At 37.2% G+C, this 20,542-nt stretch overlaps 1 protein-coding gene across 1 annotated transcript in view; it reads left to right on the plus strand.

Moving 5' to 3' along the window:
• Window positions 1-9,702: 9,702 nt before the first annotated feature.
• Window positions 9,703-20,542, plus strand: part of TOX (thymocyte selection associated high mobility group box) — a 229,538-nt gene continuing 218,698 nt past the window's right edge. Inside the window, exon 1 of the mRNA XM_058177267.1 lies at window positions 9,703-10,464. Within this exon, the coding sequence (XP_058033250.1) occupies window positions 10,351-10,464 (114 nt within the window). The 5' untranslated portion in view covers window positions 9,703-10,350. The remainder of the gene's footprint in view (window positions 10,465-20,542) is intronic.

Below are 20,542 nucleotides of genomic sequence, written 5' to 3' on the forward strand. Positions count from 1 at the left end.
CATCCAGTACACCAGGTGAAATTGGAATAACTGTAGAAATCTAAAAGTAGTGGCTCTGCTGCTTAGTATGCAGCTTGGATATAGCATATACTGTTGTTACATATGTACAGTAAATGGGACAGCATTGCAAGGGAGTCTCATTACATTAAAAAGAAATGACCAGTCCAAAAGAATTTGGTTCCAGAACAGAAAAACCTGTTGACTCAACAAAAGTATTTTTGCCTGTGCTTCACATAAAACTCAGACTGATGAATTTTTTGAAAGTGATGAACAAGAAAGGTAAAATTTTGGGACAGATGTTTCTAAGAATAACTGATGCTAAGATTAAGGAAGGCGTTTTTGTTGGTCCACAGATCAGATACGAACATTTTGTTGTTGTTAGTTGCAAAGTCATCTCCGACCCATCAAAACCCCATGGACAACGTTCCTCCAGGCCTTCCTGTCCTCTACCATCCTCTGGAGTCCATTTAAACTCATGCCTACTGCTTCAGTGACTCCATCCAGCCACCTCGTTCTCTGTCGTCCCTTTCTTCTTTTGCCCTCAATCTTTCTCATCATCTGGCTCTTCTCCAGTGAGTCCTTCCTTCTCATTAGGTGGCCAAAGTATTTCAGTTTCGTCTTCAGGATCTGGCCTTCTAAAGTGCAGTCAGGGTTGATCTTCTCTAGGATTGACTTGTTTGTTCGCCTTGCAGTCCAAGGGATTAATACAAACATTAATGACAAGTAATTCAAAGATATGTGGGACCAGAGAAAATCTCCTGGAAAGCTTTCAAAGATGTTGTTGACAATTTTCTATAGAGATCAAAATTAATACAATGCAATACATCCAGCTAGTTGACAAACAATACAAGACCATGAAGTGCAACATTTCACTGAAGATTCATTTTCTGCATTCACATTTGGACTTTCCCCCCGAAAATCTAGTGTAGTCAGTGATAAACATGATGAAAGTTTTCACCAAGACATTGCCACAATGTAAAAACTGTATCAGGGCAACTGGAATCCATCAATGCTGGCTGACTGTTGTTAGACACTACAGTGAGATACATTGGATACTGAATACAAACAAAAATCAACAGCATTTGAGACCTGTTGAACTCATGCAGCATGTTGGAAGCAGCATGTCAGAAACATGTGATTAAATACATTATACTTCTTAAATGGTCTTCGGGGATGGTAGAGAAGGCCTGGAGGAAAGTTGTCCATGGGGTTATGATGGATCAGACATGACTTTGCAACTAACAACAAAAATAGTTCTTAAAAGTTAATTTCATATTTCTCAAGTTCTTATGTGATACTGTCTTTCTGAAATTATATTTGTGTTCAGTTTTAAGGTGTTTATCATAATCATCAGAAGTTTTTCAGGAAATAAAAAAAAATGAAAAAAAATTATTGGCCAGTAAAACCCGAGTTCATACAGGTTTTCTGATTTCAGTCTGAATTACATCTATCTGTTCTTGACAACTTAAGCTTTGTATTAAAGAGTAAAAGTATGTGTAAAGTGAACAGCATGGAGCTGATATTAAATAAGTTGATTGTTTGATTTAGAAAATACAATATGTACAGTATGAAGTTCAACAATCTAAAATGCCACACCTGCTGTGTTAAAGAAAGTATTGGAATAGAGCCAGCTCAGGCTTTAAGGCCAAACACATTTACCTTAAAGTAATTTAATTTTAAATCAATAAAGTTTCTTTAATACAGGCATGCATGGAGTTTATAAGCTACCCAAACATAGCTGGATAAAACAATCTGTAGAAAATCAAGTTACTAAAATAGTTTTAATTTTTATTTATAGTTCTAAATAATTTCAATTACATTTATAACTTCCTGATAACCCAAGCAAACAAGACAACTATTGTACATGTCAACCATTACAGAGTTGCACTTGCCATTAGCATACCCTTAAACCCATTATATTTATTATACCTGAAATGTGTCTTCTGTATAGACATGCAATTTTGCCCTGATTTATTAGTTATACATGGAATTAACTGATTCTGACTAGTGCTAATTATACTCCAAAACCATAAGTATTCTTTGATACATTAAACAATTATAATTTACCAATGTATAGGAAGAATATAATTTCATTTGTAGTATTTCCTTCCTACCAGTATATATGCGTTTACATGAATGCAATAGATGAATGCATAAAAGATCATTGCATACTAGAGTCATCTCAGGCATTCTATTATTTGTAGAAAATTAAATACTGAATTATTGTCCTTTCCCATATCATACACTTCTAGAACATGTTTATCTACTATATGCATATCTCACTTCTGTCATGAAAGTTAAAACAGCATGTAAAAAGTTTATGTAGAAGTATTTTGTATTCTGGTGTTGGGGTGTATGGATACATCTCGGAAAGAATTCCCATAAAGTATATTTATGACATCATGATTCAAATAGGGAAGACTGTAACCAAGCGCAATGTATAACAGGCAGCTTTATTATGAGTTTTACTGTATTGAATTTTGTACTCAATTAACCAAAATTGTTGAATTTCTCTTATGCAAGTATCTCTTTAAATAGGAATTCTATGTAGAATATTTATCACTTTAAAGTGTTTGGTATTAGGTATTTATTTTGTCCTCTTTGTTCAGATTTATTTAAGTAACACAATATATAATTGTTAAAAGTACACAGCACCTTGAATAAGTCTATACATCACAGATAGAGTCTGCGTTCACATAAAATGCTGAATTATAAACTGATAAATCACATTTTAGCTCAAATATTATGGAACAGAATATTGTGGAAGCCAGGTTCTCTAGTATGTTTATGCTTCAGTATGTTGTATAAAGTCAGAAAATTGAATTAAATAAGGATCAACTCAAGCACAGGTAAGTGTGCCTGGACACAGCTGTATCCATATAACCCAAGGGATAATATTTTTTTTCTTTTTATCCTTTTATTCATCTCTTTTTCATCTTTCATTTTTATTGTAAAATCAAAATATGCTTTCTCTATGGTTGATCCTACAGCATTTATGTAAAGTTCATGTCTTTTAATCCAAACTCCAAAAGGAAACCCATTAATAGGATGTTCCTGAAGGCAATGCACTTTTTTAACTTTCAACAAGCCTGACTATCCAAATTGGCTAGATAGTACTTTTTCCTTGCTTTGTCTAGGAGATTGATAAAGCCTTTTTCTGAATCAAAGCAATATAATCCAGCAAAAAACATGAATGTTCATAACTATAAAGTTCACTACATTAATACATTAAAATGTAACACAGCTCAAAACACATCAATACATCAATATAATAAAAAAATTAGTTTAAACATTAAAATATTAGTTTAAGAATGGAAATATATGTAAGAATTACAAGATCATTCATATATATATATATATATATATATATATATATATATATATGTATGTATGTATGTATGTATGTATGTATGTATGTATGTATGTATGTATGTATGTATTTATGTATGTATGTATGTATGTAGGTCGGTCTTTGGTTATTCGGGTTTTCTCCCGCGTAAAATTGGAAGTGTCTTGGTGACATTTCAACGAGGTCTCACTCATCATACGATGTCAATTTTCATGGCTGGGACTCGTTTGTTGACTAAGGCTAGTTTCCAGATGTTCTCGGACCCAGGATAATACATGACACCACCACCAATCATCCTCACCAGATTCAAACCCATCCCACAGACAAAACACAACCACCATCCAGAAGCCAGACCATGCTGGCACCACTGGCTGCTCTGATCCCCATACAAAGCAAGCTGACACACCAGGAACACATGACAAGACCTCGGACTCAGAGCCAATCAAAACCCGGGATGCTGCATCACAGCCATTTGCTCAAGACATCACATCACAGAACTCCAGAGGCCACAACGCCAAAGCTCAGGACATTACAACACAACCTACTACCCAGGATGTTACAGCACAAGACTCAGGAGGTCACATTCCCAGAACTCAGGACATTTCCAGGAAGCCCATTACCACTACAGGAGATCACATTCCCAGAACTCAGGATGTTTCCACACAGCCCATTAACCAGGTCGTTACAATACAAAAGACTAGGACCACACCCGCACAGGATGCCACCACCACACATCCACCCAGAAAGCAGACCCAAACCCACACTGATCATGAAGCACGATTAAGGACCAGAAGCCAGACTGCAGCTGCAACATTGGCCATTTCAAACCCCTAAAATCCATACATGCAGCAGACTGACATCCACTGTGAAGATGTAGCGACCGCGAACACAGCCAAACAACAGCTGTGCAGCTCACCAGCTCAAATCCCCTGCAGCTCAGACTAATCTGAGCACAACCAAGCCCCCACCCAAGAGGACACACCCCATCCAATCAGAGCACAGCCAAGCTCCCACCCAATCAGTTCAAACCCCACTAGCAGTTAAAAGGAAGAAACAGCTGCATTCACACATTGCTCCCAGAAGCACGAAGCCAAACAACAGCTGTGCAGCTCACCAGCTCAAATCCCCTGCAGCTCAGACTAATCTGAGACACACACACATACACTATTATCTCAAACTGAGAGATGGGCAGCATATAAATTTAATAAATAAAAATAAAATAAACACTGTACTCTATGCCTCACCCCTCAACTAAAGTTAGTCAGGAATTTTGAAAGGGAGACTTCATTTATTTTTTCTAATATGTTTAAGGTCTATTAATACTTACATACAGAAAGAATACTAGCACATTTTTTCATGAAGTCTCAGTTGTGCAAGTAGAACAGGGGTGTCCAACTGGCAGCCCACGGGCTGGATGCATCACACACAGGCCATACCCACCCCAGCTCCAGGAAGGGGAAAAACATCGCAAAAGTCGTGTGATGGCAATGTAATGCTGCAAGCTTTACACCCGTGAAGCAGAATCTGCTATGTCCTTTCTCCTTTCCTCATCTGTTCTTGCAGATGCTACCCTGTCTATGAAATAGTTATGTCAAAGTTTTCTGGCACTAGAAAGGGAATTTCATTTGCATCCTTGGAATTTGGGACTCAGCTGAAGACTGATTTGTAAATGTTCCAGTGTTTTTGCTTTTTTAAGCAGTCATTGTTCTCTGGAAGTTTTCAAGTAGCCATCATTAACTATTCTGTATAATCTTATTATCAGTGCACCTTCTACTCATACTGTTTTCTAATATGTTTAAGGTCTATTAATACTTACATACAGAAGAATACTAGCACATTTTTTCATGAAGTCTCAGTTGTGCAAGTAGAACAGGGGTGTCCAACTGGCAGCCCACGGGCTGGATGCGTCACACACAGGCCATACCCACCCCAGCTCCAGGAAGAGGAAAAACATCGCAAAAGTCGTGTGATGGCAATGTGATGCTGCAAGCTTTACACCCGTGAAGCAGAATCTGCTATGTCCTTTCTCCTTTCCTCATCTGTTCTTGCAGATGCTACCCTGTCTATGAAATAGTTATGTCAAAGTTTTCTGGCACTAGAAAGGGAATTTCATTTGCATCCTTGGAATTTGGGACTCAGCTGAAGACTGATTTGTAAATGTTCCAGTGTTTTGCTTTTTAAGCAGTCATTGTTCTCTGGAAGTTTTCAAGTAGCCATCATTAACTATTCTGTATAATCTTATTATCAGTGCACCTTCTACTCATACTGTTTTCTAATATGTTTAAGGTCTATTAATACTTACATACAGAAAGAATACTAGCACATTTTTTCATGAAGTCTCAGTTGTGCAAGTAGAACAGGGGTGTCCAACTGGCAGCCCACGGGCTGGATGCGTCACACACAGGCCATACCCACCCCAGCTCCAGGAAGGGGAAAAACATCGCAAAAGTCGTGTGATGGCAATGTGATGCTGCAAGCTTTACACCCGTGAAGCAGAATCTGCTATGTCCTTTCTCCTTTCCTCATCTGTTCTTGCAGATGCTACCCTGTCTATGAAATAGTTATGTCAAAGTTTTCTGGCACTAGAAAGGGAATTTCATTTGCATCCTTGGAATTTGGGACTCAGCTGAAGACTGATTTGTAAATGTTCCAGTGTTTTTGCTTTTTTAAGCAGTCATTGTTCTCTGGAAGTTTTCAAGTAGCCATCATTAACTATTCTGTATAATCTTATTATCAGTGCACCTTCTACTCATACTGTTTTCTAATATGTTTAAGGTCTATTAATACTTACATACAGAAGAATACTAGCACATTTTTTCATGAAGTCTCAGTTGTGCAAGTAGAACAGGGTGTCCAACTGGCAGCCCACGGGCTGGATGCATCACACACAGGCCATACCCACCCCAGCTCCAGGAAGGGAAAACATCGCAAAAGTCGTGTGATGGCAATGTAATGCTGCAAGCTTTACACCCGTGAAGCAGAATCCGCTTGTGTTCGCGGTCGTGCCACATCTTCACAGTGGGTGTCAGTCTGCTGCATGTATGGATTTGAGGGGTTTGAAATGGCCAATGTTGCAGCTGCGGTCTATCTTCTGGTCCTTAATCGTGCTTCATGATCAGTGTGGGTTTGGGTCTGCTTTCTGGGTGGATGTGTGGTTGGATTCCAGAGAAATAAGATTACCAAACTAATCCAAAAAGAACCCCCCACTAAAATCCAAGACAGAGAACAAGAAAACGGCACAGCCCTCCTCCCATATATAAAAGGCACCACAGACAGAATCAGCAAGATCCTCCACAAACACAACATCAAGACAACATTCTGCACAAACCAAAAAATATCCACCATCTTAAGAAACCCCAAAGACAAAATTGAGTTAGAAAATCAAGGAGTATATGAAATCCCATGCACCGCCTGCCCCACCACATACATTGGACAAACCAACAGAAGAATAAGTGCACGCATTGAAGAACACAAGAACTCAGTCAAAAAAGAGGAACCAACTTCTTCCCTGGTCCAACACCTTAAAGCCACAGGACACGATATTGACTTTAAAAAGACCAGAACTATCGCCAAAACTGAACACTTTAACAACAGAATAATCAGAGAAGCCATCGAGATAGAAAAACGCCCACACAGCATGAACAAACGAGATGATACCTCCCGCCTACCAGCCATTTGGAAACCTGCCCTTATTGACAAACGTGTCCCTAACACGAGGAATGACACCAGACCCACACTCACGAGGTCCACACAGGATGTCACCACCACACATCCACCCAGAAAGCAGACCCAAACCCACACTGATCATGAAGCACGATTAAGGACCAGAAGCCAGACTGCAGCTGCAACATTGGCCATTTCAAACCCCTAAAATCCATACATGCAGCAGACTGACATCCACTGTGAAGATGTGGCACGACCGCGAACACGAAGCCGGACAACAGCTGTGCAGCTCACCAGCTCAAATCCCCCTGCAGCTCAGACTAATCTGAGCACAACCAAGCCCCCACCCAAAGAGGACACACCCCCATCCAATCAGAGCACCAAAAAAAACCCCATCCAATCAGAGCACAGCCAAGCTCCCACCCAATCAGTTCAAACCCCCACTAGCAGTTAAAAAGGAAGAAACAGCTGCATTCACACATTGCTCCCAGAAGCACGAAGCTGAAGCCTGAAGATGACGAATGAGACTTCGTCAAAACGTCGCCAAGACACTTCCAATTTTACGTGGGAGAAAACCCGAATAACCAAAGACCTACATACACACACACACACACACACACACACACACACACACACACACACATACAGGATACACACACACACACACACATACACTATTATCTCAAACTGAGAGATGGGCAGCATATAAATTTAATAAATAAAAATAAAATAAACACTGTACTCTATGCCTCACCCCTCAACTAAAGTTAGTCAGGAATTTTGAAAGGGAGACTTCATTTATTTTTTCTAATATGTTTAAGGTCTATTAATACTTACATACAGAAAGTATACTAGCACATTTTTTCATGAAGTCTCAGTTGTGCAAGTAGAACAGGGGTGTCCAACTGGCAGCCCACGGGCTGGATGCGTCACACACAGGCCATACCCACCCCAGCTCCAGGAAGGGGAAAAACATCGCAAAAGTCGTGTGATGGCAATGTGATGCTGCAAGCTTTACACCCGTGAAGCAGAATCTGCTATGTCCTTTCTCCTTTCCTCATCTGTTCTTGCAGATGCTACCCTGTCTATGAAATAGTTATGTCAAAGTTTTCTGGCACTAGAAAGGGAATTTCATTTGCATCCTTGGAATTTGGGACTCAGCTGAAGACTGATTTGTAAATGTTCCAGTGTTTTTGCTTTTTTAAGCAGTCATTGTTCTCTGGAAGTTTTCAAGAGGCCATCATTAACTATTCTGTATAATCTTATTATCAGTGCACCTTCTACTCATACTGTTTTCTAATATGTGGGAAGTTCAGCTAATGAATCCAAGAAATACTTATTCTACCTTTTTTTTTTTTTTTAGTAAAAAAGTTTTATTTTTACAATCATGTCAAACAATTCATTCAATGTACAGTTAAATACATTTAGTCGGGCCTGCCCAGTCACCACCCCCCTTTTTAACACTCCCCTCTTCTACCTTCTTTTACTATCCAAACCTTCCTCTCCTTCTCTTATCTACATCCTCTCCTCCCTCCACCCTACACCTTCCTTCTCCCTCTTCTACCCCTCTTCCTTCCTCTTCTCCTCTTTCCTACCTCCTACTCTCTCTTTTCTCCCTCCCCACCGTTCTAAAATGGTAACTGGGCAGACCCGACCCTACATTAATTATATTTATACATCTTCAATAATCCCTGTACATTCACCATCACTCCATCTCTAGCCTCAACCCCCCAATTCCCCTCCCCCATACCCCCCACCCCGACTTCCCAGAACAAAATGCAGGGTATCAAAACTAACAATCATAATCTAAAATAATTCCTAAATTATAATCTCTAGTCTCTCCACACTTAATCACACTCTCAATTCCCCTCTCCTTCAGAAATATATCTAATACAAAATATTTCCTAAATTTACTCATATGCTATTCGATATTTTTTTATCTGATACTTATTCTGAATATAATCAATCCACATTTTCCATTCTAAAATATATTTTTCTTGTGTATAGTCTTTCAAATAAGCAGAGATTTTTGCCATTTCTGCCAGATTTGATACTTTAAGTGTCCATTCTTCAATTGTAGGTAATTCTTCTTTCTTCCAATATTGAGCAATCAAAAGACTTCCTGTTTGGCACCGTAGGGACTTCCTGCTTATTCTACCTTTCATGTAGAAAAATACTTCATGAGACTCATACCACATCAGACAGCCCCAAACAATGACTAATTAAAGATTTCAGGCAGAGAGATGGAAATCTTTATATCCCATTTTTAGATAACTGAAGATGCCAGGGATTTAACTTGGCCTTCATGCAAAGCATCTCATTTATCACTTTGCACACTTTTATCACTTTGCACACATGCCAAGGGTCCTCCCCTCTTAGATGTAAGTGTACATATAGAGAAGTTGAGAGCCGAAGTTATGGATACTCAAATCAGCTCCAACCATCCTGAATCCATATTCCTTTATTTTATTTTCTCTGTTTCCCTATCTTTCCCTCTGTAGCTCATTCTTTCCTCTTTACAGCCCTTTCTTTATTCATTTTAGAAAGAGTTTTGCCGAGATGGTACCATAGTAACTAGCAGGGGGTAAGAGTGATGGAGAACGAAGGAAAGAAGGCCTGGGCGATGCTTGTTAGAGCGCCCCCTATCTTCGGTCACCCCGCGCGCTCCGAGCAAGCAGCAAATGGCTCTGGATTTGCGTGCTCCTTTGTGTGAAGCACAGTCGGAGCGAAGCAGCGGCAGCGCTCGCCGAATCTCTCCTGTCCACCCTGCTCTGAGAGACGTGGATCAGCCGTTCTAGAACCGGATCTCTGCCTCGCCTCATCCCGCATCACCTCGTCGGGAGCTTTAATCCTCTTTCTTTACTCTTCGAGGCAGAGAGCTGTTTGCAGAAATAAAGCTGTTGCAAAGAAAGGGGAGCGGGAGAGCAGAAGAGGAGCAAGCCAGCCAGTCCAAGAGGCAGACGGAAAAGAGCGCAAAAAAGCGCCGAACTCTCCCAAGGCAGGCACGGAGAGACCTGCGCCTGGGCTCTGCCAAGTGGTGTGGGAGGGGAGACCAGAACTTGAAGTTACCTGTCCTGCCATAGGAGAAAAGCAGGGGCTTAGACTGCCCCTTTCGCAGCCTTCGGCAGACGAGAAACACAGCTTTTCGGAAGAGTTTTGCTCCCCCTCTTTCTTCTGCTTGCAAAGCATAAACGGATGTGAGGCAGGGAAGGTGCTTCTTTTGCTTCTTCTAAACTCAGGGCACCCCAGCCTTTTGGAGGAAGGGGGGGGCGTTTTGCTTTTGCTTGAAGATAAGCACAAAGAGGGAAGCCGAGGAGTTTGCTTGATGTTTTAGGGCAATGGACGTAAGATTTTACTCGCCACCGCCACCAGCACCACCTCAGTCGGGCGCCGCTCCTGATACCCCCTGTCTAGGACCTTCTCCTTGCTTGGACCCTTACTACTGCAACAAGGTGATTTTGCGTTTTCTCCCTCCAACACCCCCCCCTCCCCGTTCCCCGTGAAGCTGGGTGGTTGGGCAGACGGCTGAGGCTCGAAAGAGAGACCTCAGGCTCGGCAGGTTGCGCATTTGAGCGAAACCCTCAGGAGAAGCGCCAACGTCGTTTGGCTGGCGCGCCTCTATTTTAAAGGGAGATGGAAAAGCGAAGCGCTTCCTTTCTGGTCCTGTCTTTATATTGTGGGTGACCTATTGCTAGGGGTAGGGGGGGAGGCGGGGAGATGTGTGGGTGAGTTGCAAAAGTAATCGCCTTCTCTTCATTTCTTGCACTGTTAGCCTGAGTGCTTCTAAAATATAATCCTGGAAAAGGGTGGGGGGGGGGGGTGGCGGCCAGATGATTGTGGGAGAAGGATTGCCCGTCTCTGAGTTCTGCCCTTATTCGTAAGTTCCATAGTAGTGGAAGGAAGCATCCTCAGGAGGAAATAACTCTAGGATCTCAAGTTGAAAGTCTCTGCTAAGTCGTACTTCTATATATTGTAGAAGCTTTGCGGAGGAGGGAGGGTTAAATTCACTTCCGTCCCCCAAATAAGCAGTTCTCAGCTCTGCTTTCAGCCACTGAGGCAAGAATGACAAAGCATTTGGTTCGGGTGTCGGATCTTAGCGAAGAGTTTGGTGGAAGGGGAATTGGAGTTTCAAAAATCAGAAGAGTTGAAGCCTTTGCATTGAAGGTCCGGAGGACTTAGTTCAGAATTAAAAGGCATTCATCCTCCTTTACAAATGCAATTTGGGAACACTTAAAAAAACCCAAACACAAAAGCCTTTTTCTTTCTGTTATGTGGGCTGCTGAGTAGAGTTGAAGGCATTGTCAGGGCATCAGGAAAGCAAGTCTAAAGTTCTGTCAAGGCCATGGTATCTCTATCTACTCAGAAGTAAGTCTTACTTGGCACTTAATTCCAAGTTGCTACTAATAGAACTGAATCTTAAGGGTTCCTTTGTGCAGTCATTCTTTGCATTTAATATTTATGTCCAAAAATAAAAGCCAGAATCATATATTGCTTCACATAAATTCTTCCTTTGGTTAATTTTACCTAGTTGCTCTTTTATAAATAACATGAATTTCCACCTTGTCCCCTCTGATCCCCATGGGCAATGCTGGCCAGAGGAAAACATTGGTCAGCTTTCACAATCAGTACTTGAAATGCACCTCATAAAGCAAGAGAACAAGTATTGGCAATAGGATTTATTTAATCCTGGATGTCAGTTGGGCTTTGTTTAAGAGCTTGTTGTGGAAGGTTGGCGCTTCTGCAAGCATTATCAGATCTATTTGTGCCTGTACTTATATGCCTGACCAAAACTAGGTTTTCCCCCTGGTTTTAATTGTTTATAAAAATATAGGTGATCAAGATTCTACAGAAAGACAGTATGTTTCTTCACTGGAAAGGATGGGACGGGGAGGGGGGAGGAATCTACTGTTAAGTGTGTCTCTCAGCATTGGTCCATGCATGTATTTCAAGTGTTTCAGATTTTCAAATATGCTATGCTAAATATGACAAATTCTGATTTATGCTTGTTTTACAAATAGATGATATTGCAGTTCTACCATTAAACACTTCAGCCTTCAGGAAATCTCTAGCATGAGCTCATGGGTCAGTCATGTTGTGTACTATTCATTTCTATCCCTGATGATGACAAGAGACTTATTTTATCCCTTTGATTTTCTAAAGTGAAATCTGGACAGCAGTGACACAAGAGATCATAGACAGCTTTGTGTTCAGTGATGGGAAGTAGAATGTGGTTCTTGATTAAGATCAAATAAAATTCTTCCTGTAAAAGTTTTCTCTAGGTGTGCTAACTCTGGAAAAGAAGTACTCTCCTCCCCCATATACAAGGCTGTTTGTGTGCTAAGGCTCTTTAAGTACACAGTAATGATAATTATAAAACTACTTTCACCCTGTGACTTATCACTGTTATCTTTTATGCTGAGTGGTAAGCTTTCCATGCTCAGAAATAAAGAAGTATTAAGTAGAATTAATGACTTAAGAACCAAAGGGCCTGAAGAACCATTTGGCAGTGAAAACTGGACAGTTATTAAATCTGCCAGGGATTTAAAGCTTCAGAAAGAAGGTAATGACTTGAATACATATTTTGCCCATCATACTCAGGATGGTGGTCCAAATTTAATTTAAAAGTTAAATGCTTTGGAAAATCAGGAATTAAATTGATATATGAAATCATTTTCTAATTAAGGATTTTAAATCATGTTGGATGGATACATTTAAAAATCCTTTGCACACTTCCTTTCATTTTCTCTTCCCAATCAGCTTTTTTATATTAAGTGTTAGAACTGCTCATAAAAAAGAACAAACTTTTTCTTTGACTATGCATTCTATTTAACCCAATCAAGACAGACAATAGATGTCAAAAATACTACACTCCCATCCTTTTAAAATTCAGGAGTGACATGCTAGGAATGTTTCTCACAAGACAACATTCTTTAAGCAATAGATGTCTCTGTCAAGCTGCTATGCCAATGACCATTGATTATCCTAAATGAACTTAGGATAGCTTTGCTTCCTGGGCCCCTATGAGGCAGCAAAGTGTGTTGACTGAGCATCTAATTTTCCTGCATTCTCCTAGTCTCAGTCAATCTAGCTGATTACAGTTGTAATAAAGTCTAAACTTTGTCTCTTGTTTCTCCTGGCTGCAGAAATACACATAATTTAATCATCTTCTATTACTGCTGCTGGAAGTTTTTTTCATAATGTTGCATCCCCTCAAACAGCTTTGATGAATGCAGATAGAAAGGCCAGAATGCTAGAAATATTTTTATTGCAGGAGGAAAAAATATTTGAATCAGCGGAATTTTGACAGGCGCTTGTAAGCATCTACATTCACAATTTCTAAATTACTAATTTGATTTGGTTATTGGCATTAGAGGCTGCTTTTATGTTAGAATAATTCCATTGATGTTGGTGAAGTTGGTCTACAGTGTGAGTGAAAAATAAATCTATCTAAATATGTCAGAAATATTGCCAGGTAATCAGCATAACTTTTATTAGAGGTCTTAGCAAACATGCCCTTTGCTATAATATTTCATACATTGTACATAATCTAAGAGCTGATATTATCTAGACTTGTGTCTATCATGCTGGTTGTAAAGAATTAGAATTCATAACTTTTTTACATACTGCAAAATATTATAGGGTGTTTTTTATTTCCTTTTCTGTTAGCTATCTTTGTTTTAAAAGATTATAAAGACACTTTCTTTAAAATGATGTCTTAAACATTTTAATTGGCGATTGCTGTGTTTTCGCTTGCAGTATAGCGTGCTTTGAACATACTGTCTCAGATCATGTTTCTTTCTCCAGCTAAATTCAGAGGGAGAAAAATGAAAGAACAATGCAAACAATGTTGGTTATGGCAACTGTGTGAGGTATCCTTTATACAAATAGAGAGAATTGTGGCTGTATATAGGTCAGTCTTTGAAATAATATAGTGAAGCTCATAGGCTAGGCAGACAGATTTAGACTTAAAGTATTATGGTTCATCTCTGAAACTTAGAGGAGAGTTAGTAACTCTCTGATTAGGAGATATGTGAAAAGTGGCATCTTTGGAAAACATTTTGTGGTACATGCACATTTTGAGATCACTTTTATAAACACATTTCCTAGTTTTTTGCTGTTTAGAGATATCCTGTTTTCAGTTTAAATATATTCCATAAAATCTATTTTTAACCTGTCTAGCCACTGTTTTGATAAATTCTTGTATGGAAAGATGTTTGCTTATGATTTTGTCAGTTGCCATTATTTTCAACATTGCTGATATATGAAGCATTTGCTTTAATATAAGTTTGTTTTGACATGGATAATAAGAGGCATGTTGACTTACGCCAAGAATGGTCTTTATTGCTTCCAATAGATAGCCTGGCAAAATTATGTATGGATTTATTTTCTTAAATCTCTTCCTTAAAAGTAAAAAAGCCCACAGCTAATATACAGTTAACTTGTCAGTATAATGAAAAAAACCCACAAGCTGATATGTGTATGAAAGAGAGAGAACATATCCTAAACAAACAAGGGAGCAGTTAAGACAGAGTACATGGATAAACCACATGTTACAACTTTCTAATTACTATTTGAGAACAAATTTATAATAGAGCTTTATTATTCTTTTACAAGATTATTTTCTACTATCAACTAAAATGATTTGGATAGGAAAGTATTAGTTTTCTAATGTTAACGTTGTACATGCCCAAAACTAAATTGTAGATTTTGCTGTTTAAAAGTTGTCCCAGAAATGCATTTATTGCAAGCATAATTTTCCTTGCCGGATGCTTAATTTGCTCAACTTTATTACTTTTATTGAAATTGTTAAATTATTGTATTTATTTGAGAAGATTCTAAAAATTGTTTTTTATTTTGAGAGATATTAGCATCTGTGTAAAAGAGAATGCATAAATTCAAATAAATATTGAATTATTTTTGTTTTTACTGCTTAAAATGATACCTTGGAAGAGGATATTATACATTTTAAAAAAATTATTTTTGTTTATTAGAAAGTTTTTGTGTACTTCAGTGTCTTTCCTGCTGGGTTGATACTGAACTGTAAAAAGTGTAATATTTTAACACACTTTTTGAAGTTAGTAAATTTGTTTCTTTTCAGTGTAGTTTTCAAACTATCATTGGTTTACAGTTGCTTCAAAAAGATATATAGTATTATAAAGTATTATAGTATTAAGTATAGTATTATAAAGCTAAGTTGTCTTATTTCTTGACATAACTGTAACACAGGCATATAGCATAAAGCCTGTGAGGTCAAAGACTTTCACAACATTTCACTAGGTAACATTTGTATAATTTTTATTATTATTGATATGCAAATTGAATATATCATTTTATAGAGAGGCCTTATCTTTCATATGAGAGAGAAAGAAACTTAAATAATGTGACATATACATAAACATTTCAAAACAGTTTTCTTTGTGATCCTGAATATGCTGAATCAATTGATTAATTATCATCATACAGTTAATATGAACTGATAAACATACCCTCATTGGAAGGCAATTCCACTGAATTCAATAGGACTTAAGTCTGTGTAAGTAAGGTAATTATTTACTATCAATTGATTATAATTAGTATCAGTTGACTATGTTTTCTTTAATCTTGTAAAAATCCAAATATATCTGAATAATGTCTGCATTTATTATTCTAAACGTGAAATTAAATGTGATTTTCCAATTTTAAGTTCATAATTATGTGCATAATTATGTTTCAACTAATTTCACATAAACACACTATAGGTTTTTGCTCAGGTTGGATAAAAATAAGGAAATTACTCATAAAATACATAATGTGAGCAATATGTTTGGATGGGGTTGAAGATGAGAATCGGCTTAAAAAAATACACTTGAGGGCATACCTATGTGAAAAACCTTGGATTTCTTCCCCAATTCCCTGAAGCATTACGAACACTAAAATAGAATAGTTTTCCAACTTGGTTTAGGATGAAACTCCTAGAATTCAAAGCCTCCCTACTGAATCATATGGCTCATTGCACTGAGAAATAGTTAATCTCCTATATTTTGGGAGAATTGAGGATTTTAATGTCATTGTATCAGGATGCCAAGATGAGGAAGTCTACATTAGATATACAATATGCAGAGATTGGGGCAGATTTTAGTTTATGATAATTTCCACGGAACCTGTTTTTTAAAATGGATTGATCCAAGAAATTGTGGTTTTTTTTCCCTATTATTGGAAGAGAAAGTATGCAATAAATGTATTTGTTAAGGTTAGGCTACATATGAATTATTACCACAGGACATTCATTCTATCTGTCAGCACATCCTCTTGCTTTAAATTAGGAAAGGTGATTTAGTAGTGTATGACTAAATCAGCATAACTTTTTGGAGTTCCTGGAATAGTAAAAAGCTGCAAGTTGGCTTTGTTTAATTTGTGCTTTTGTGGGGAAGCAGTTAAACCATCTTTTGCTGTATAGATTTAGCATTTTGCCATCTTCATAGTCTTATTTTCTTATGTGAAATATTTTAATATATCTCAGATTTTTTGTTATCATTGTGCCACTATTACCAATTGTGTAATCTTTATCAAATTAAAAATAATATGGCAATTTTGATAATATCTAATGGAGTCTGACTAAGATGCTAAATGTTTTAATAAATTACTGGTTCTAAAGAGTTCTTTCAGAGACCTATCTGATTAGGATTAGGATCTGAATATTATTCTAGTGAGAAACCAGAATTTGTGAAGCTATATTCATGGCCCAACATAAACTTGTAAAAACTTAATCAGCTTAATCAGGAGTGAATCAGGAGTGAATCAGGAGTGAATCAGTTTTAACAGAAAACAGTTTTATATTTTGTCCCATCCTAACCTAACCCTCTCCTCACACTCTCAAAAGATAATGCCTCTGTATTTACATGTTTGTCAAGGAATTATTTTTCATTGGGATCAGAAAATCAGGTTCTTAATGTAAATATCAATAATACCAGTTTCTTTGTTGCCCATGATTTTAGTATGAATGAGATTTCTCTGGATGCTATTTTATGTTAATTTTTTTAAATATTTGATAAAATGTATGTTTCCGTTTTTATAACTGCTTTGCTCCAACTTTTTTCTGATTACTTTTGTGTCATCAAAAATCTTGAAAGAGTTCTGTCAGTGAAATGAATAAAATTTGTTGCCTCTTTTCCATGTTTGAGTCAAATATTGGGTCAAAAACAGAAACAGTTCACTTAGTGACCATTCAAAGTTACAATGGCATAAAGTGACTTATGACCATTTTTGATACGACCATTTTAGCATCCCCATGGTCACATGATCAAAGTTTGAATGCTTGGCAACTGAACTGACTCATATTTATGACAGTTGCATGTCCTGGGATCATGTGATCACCTTTTGTAACCTTCTGACAAGCAAGTCAATGGGAAAGTCAAATTCACTTAACAACCACGTTGCTAACTTAACAACTGCAGTGATCCATTTAACAATTGTGGCAAGAAAGGTGGTAAAATGGGACAAAATTCACTTAACAAATGTCTCACTTAGCAACATAAATTTTTGGCTCAATTGTGGTCATAATTTGAAGACTACCTGTACTTATTACATATACTGTATTTTTGAAGAATCTCACTCATCTTTAAACTGCTATATTATATTTGTCTGGTTTCTTCTGATTACAATTAAAGTCTGAGTGTACTGTAGCTAAAGTTCAAATCCAATTCCAGTTCACTAAATATGCCAGTCTCAAACCAACCTATCTCACATGAAAGTTGTAGGAAAAATGAAAAGAAGTGTATGTACGATGCCTTGAGGGCCTAGACAAAAGCTGAGATAAATTTTAGAAAAATTAAGGAATTATTAATTTTTTCTTCTGGGCAGTTCAATTTCTCAGCTATAGATTTTAGAGATTAATTAATTAGGCTGATAGAGAGATTTTCAAAGATGATATTCTGATTAAATAACACTTTCTTTGGTGTATCTTGTTTGAAATTATTTTCTTTTCATGCAATCTAACTGAAATGGTTGATGTTCTAAAATCATGATTGACCATGGTAATAGTATGAATAGGAAACAACTAAGCTCAGTCAAGGTAAGACAAAGATATTGTTTATTTTTGATTGATATGTCCAGTAAAGTCGTATTCAGTTCATTCTGGACTCCTAAAGATTAAGTTGACAATTAAGATGTGCATTTGGATCCGTAATTTTCAGAAAAGACATGGGTAACCTTGGTTTAGAGTAGTTTAGGATGATAAAACCAATTTTGATCTTCCCTGGATCAAAACAAATTGTTACAATCATTGGTAGCAGATATTCTGGTAGCCTTGTTTTAATTTAATAATTTGTAACACATGGTTCTGTTTGAAAAACTGGTAATCTAAAACACATTATCAATTTAAATGAAAATGGTCATTATTTGTCAGTATATTGTCACATGCTCCTACTGCTAAATCATTTGGATTCCATATCAAATATTTACAGTTATTGAAAGAGTTACCTAAAGAGAATCCCTGTCCATATTTACTTATTTGGGCTCAAGGATCATTATATAAGATCTTCTTCCAAGTGTAGTCTAGAAAATCCAAAATATGGTTATCAAGTGAGTCTCCCCAGGATGGACATTATAATCCATGATGCACAATCAGTCAAAATAGGGCACATATTTTGTGAGCAACACTTTGGATCTTATTGTTACTCCACTATGATAGTTTTGTTTTATCTTCAATGTTTTTAATTTAGCTATAGCCAAAGTACTTCCATTATTGGGTGGTCTAAATGTCAATCGAATAAAATATACTGTACACATAATCAAATGTTTTTTCAAGTATTTGCCATCTTGTTATTGCGCTGCATAGATTGCCCTCTGCTTTTTATTTTTTCAATCATTTTTCCACTGTTTGTTGCCTCACTATTTCTCAAGCTTACTTCAATGCCTTCTTTAATTGCTTAATAATTTATTTTTGTTTTCTGGCTCCTATCTTCATGTCAGCCCATAAGCCTTTTTTGCAGACTTTTACCACCACTGGTTTTAAGCTTATATTTTATTTATACTTATTTTTACTTATTATAAATGAAAATATTTGCAGATCCCTCGCATCCTGGACATAAACTGTTTCAACTCCTACCCTCAAAACGACGCTATAGAGCACTGCACACCAGAACAACTAGACACAAGAACAGTTTTTTCCCGAAGGCCATCACTCTGCTAAACAAATAATTCCCTCAACACTGTCAGACTATTTACTGAATCTGCACTACTATTAATCGTTTCATAGTTCCCATCACCAATCTCTTTCCACTTCTGACTGTATGACTATAACTTGTTGCTGGCAATCCTTATGATTTATATTGATATATTGATCATCAATTGTGTTGTAAATGTTGTACCGTGATGAACGTATCTTTTCTTTTATGTACACTGCGAGCATATGCACCAAGACAAATTCCTTGTGTGTCCAATTACACTTGGCCAATAAAATTCTATTCTATTCTATTCTATTCTATTATGGCCATTGGTTGCCAGTTCTCCTAATTCGCAGTTAGAATGACTATATGTTAGAATCTTCACTGTGCTGTCTTGTTTCCTGGACAAATTTGATCTTCTACAGACAATTTTCCATCTGCCTTTCCCTCACATTTTCAGTTGTGAACATATTTCTAAAACAAAGATCTTGGGGTGGGAGGGAAATCTATGGAAAAAGCACCTTTGAGACATCTTGGAAAAAATGACTTCTAATTCATCACTACAGTAAATTCAGAGAGAGAGTCCAGGTTTTGGACTGTTACTTCATCATAGTCCTGAAGTTGTGGAACAGCCTCTCTACAGGTAAAAATAGCCTCACCTCTGTTGAGTTTATAGAAAATATTGAAGTGGAACCCTTTCAAAGGGCTTTATTAAACAATGCCTCAAAAATATATTATGAATATATTATTTTCCTTGGGTTTTACTTTTGCGAATTTACTCTTTGATCTATGTTTGTATTTAGTATTATATTCTGCCTTTTATAAGCAATAAAAATCATATAATTAGGTGAGTATTAAAATTTAATCAATAAAATTAAATATTTAATTGTTATTTTATTTCTTATCTGTTAGCTCCTTTGCTTATGCAGCTTTCTGGCTCTAAAGTTCTTATTATTTTTTATTTGCTCACAATATAGCTTATGAAGCTGAACTGTTTGTGTGTTTGTTTATTTATCACATAGATCACCCAAATCCACTATGTTCAAACATTAGACTTCACCAAGTTTTTTCAAGACCTACTATGTTTTGGGAAGATGTCAACTCAAGGCTTACTGTTTCTTCTGGACTCTTATTTAGAGAACCTTTAGTATTTAAAACATTTTTTTAAAACATTCAGTTATGTTGGAATGGGGGCTGGGACTCTACTGCCTTTCCTTAGCGGAATAATTACCTGAAAACAGAACAGAACCGACTTGGGCTTGTGGGAAGAAGCCATCTAAAGAAACTCTGTGTTAATGGGCCAGAACTAGCTAAGGACTTTAAAGGAAACAAATCCATATAAGATGTTGAAAATGTGTTCTCCAATGGGAGAGGAAATTGCCAAGTC

The sequence above is a fragment of the Ahaetulla prasina genome, chromosome 3, assembly GCF_028640845.1.
Source record: "Ahaetulla prasina isolate Xishuangbanna chromosome 3, ASM2864084v1, whole genome shotgun sequence".
Lineage (NCBI taxonomy): Eukaryota > Metazoa > Chordata > Lepidosauria > Squamata > Colubridae > Ahaetulla > Ahaetulla prasina.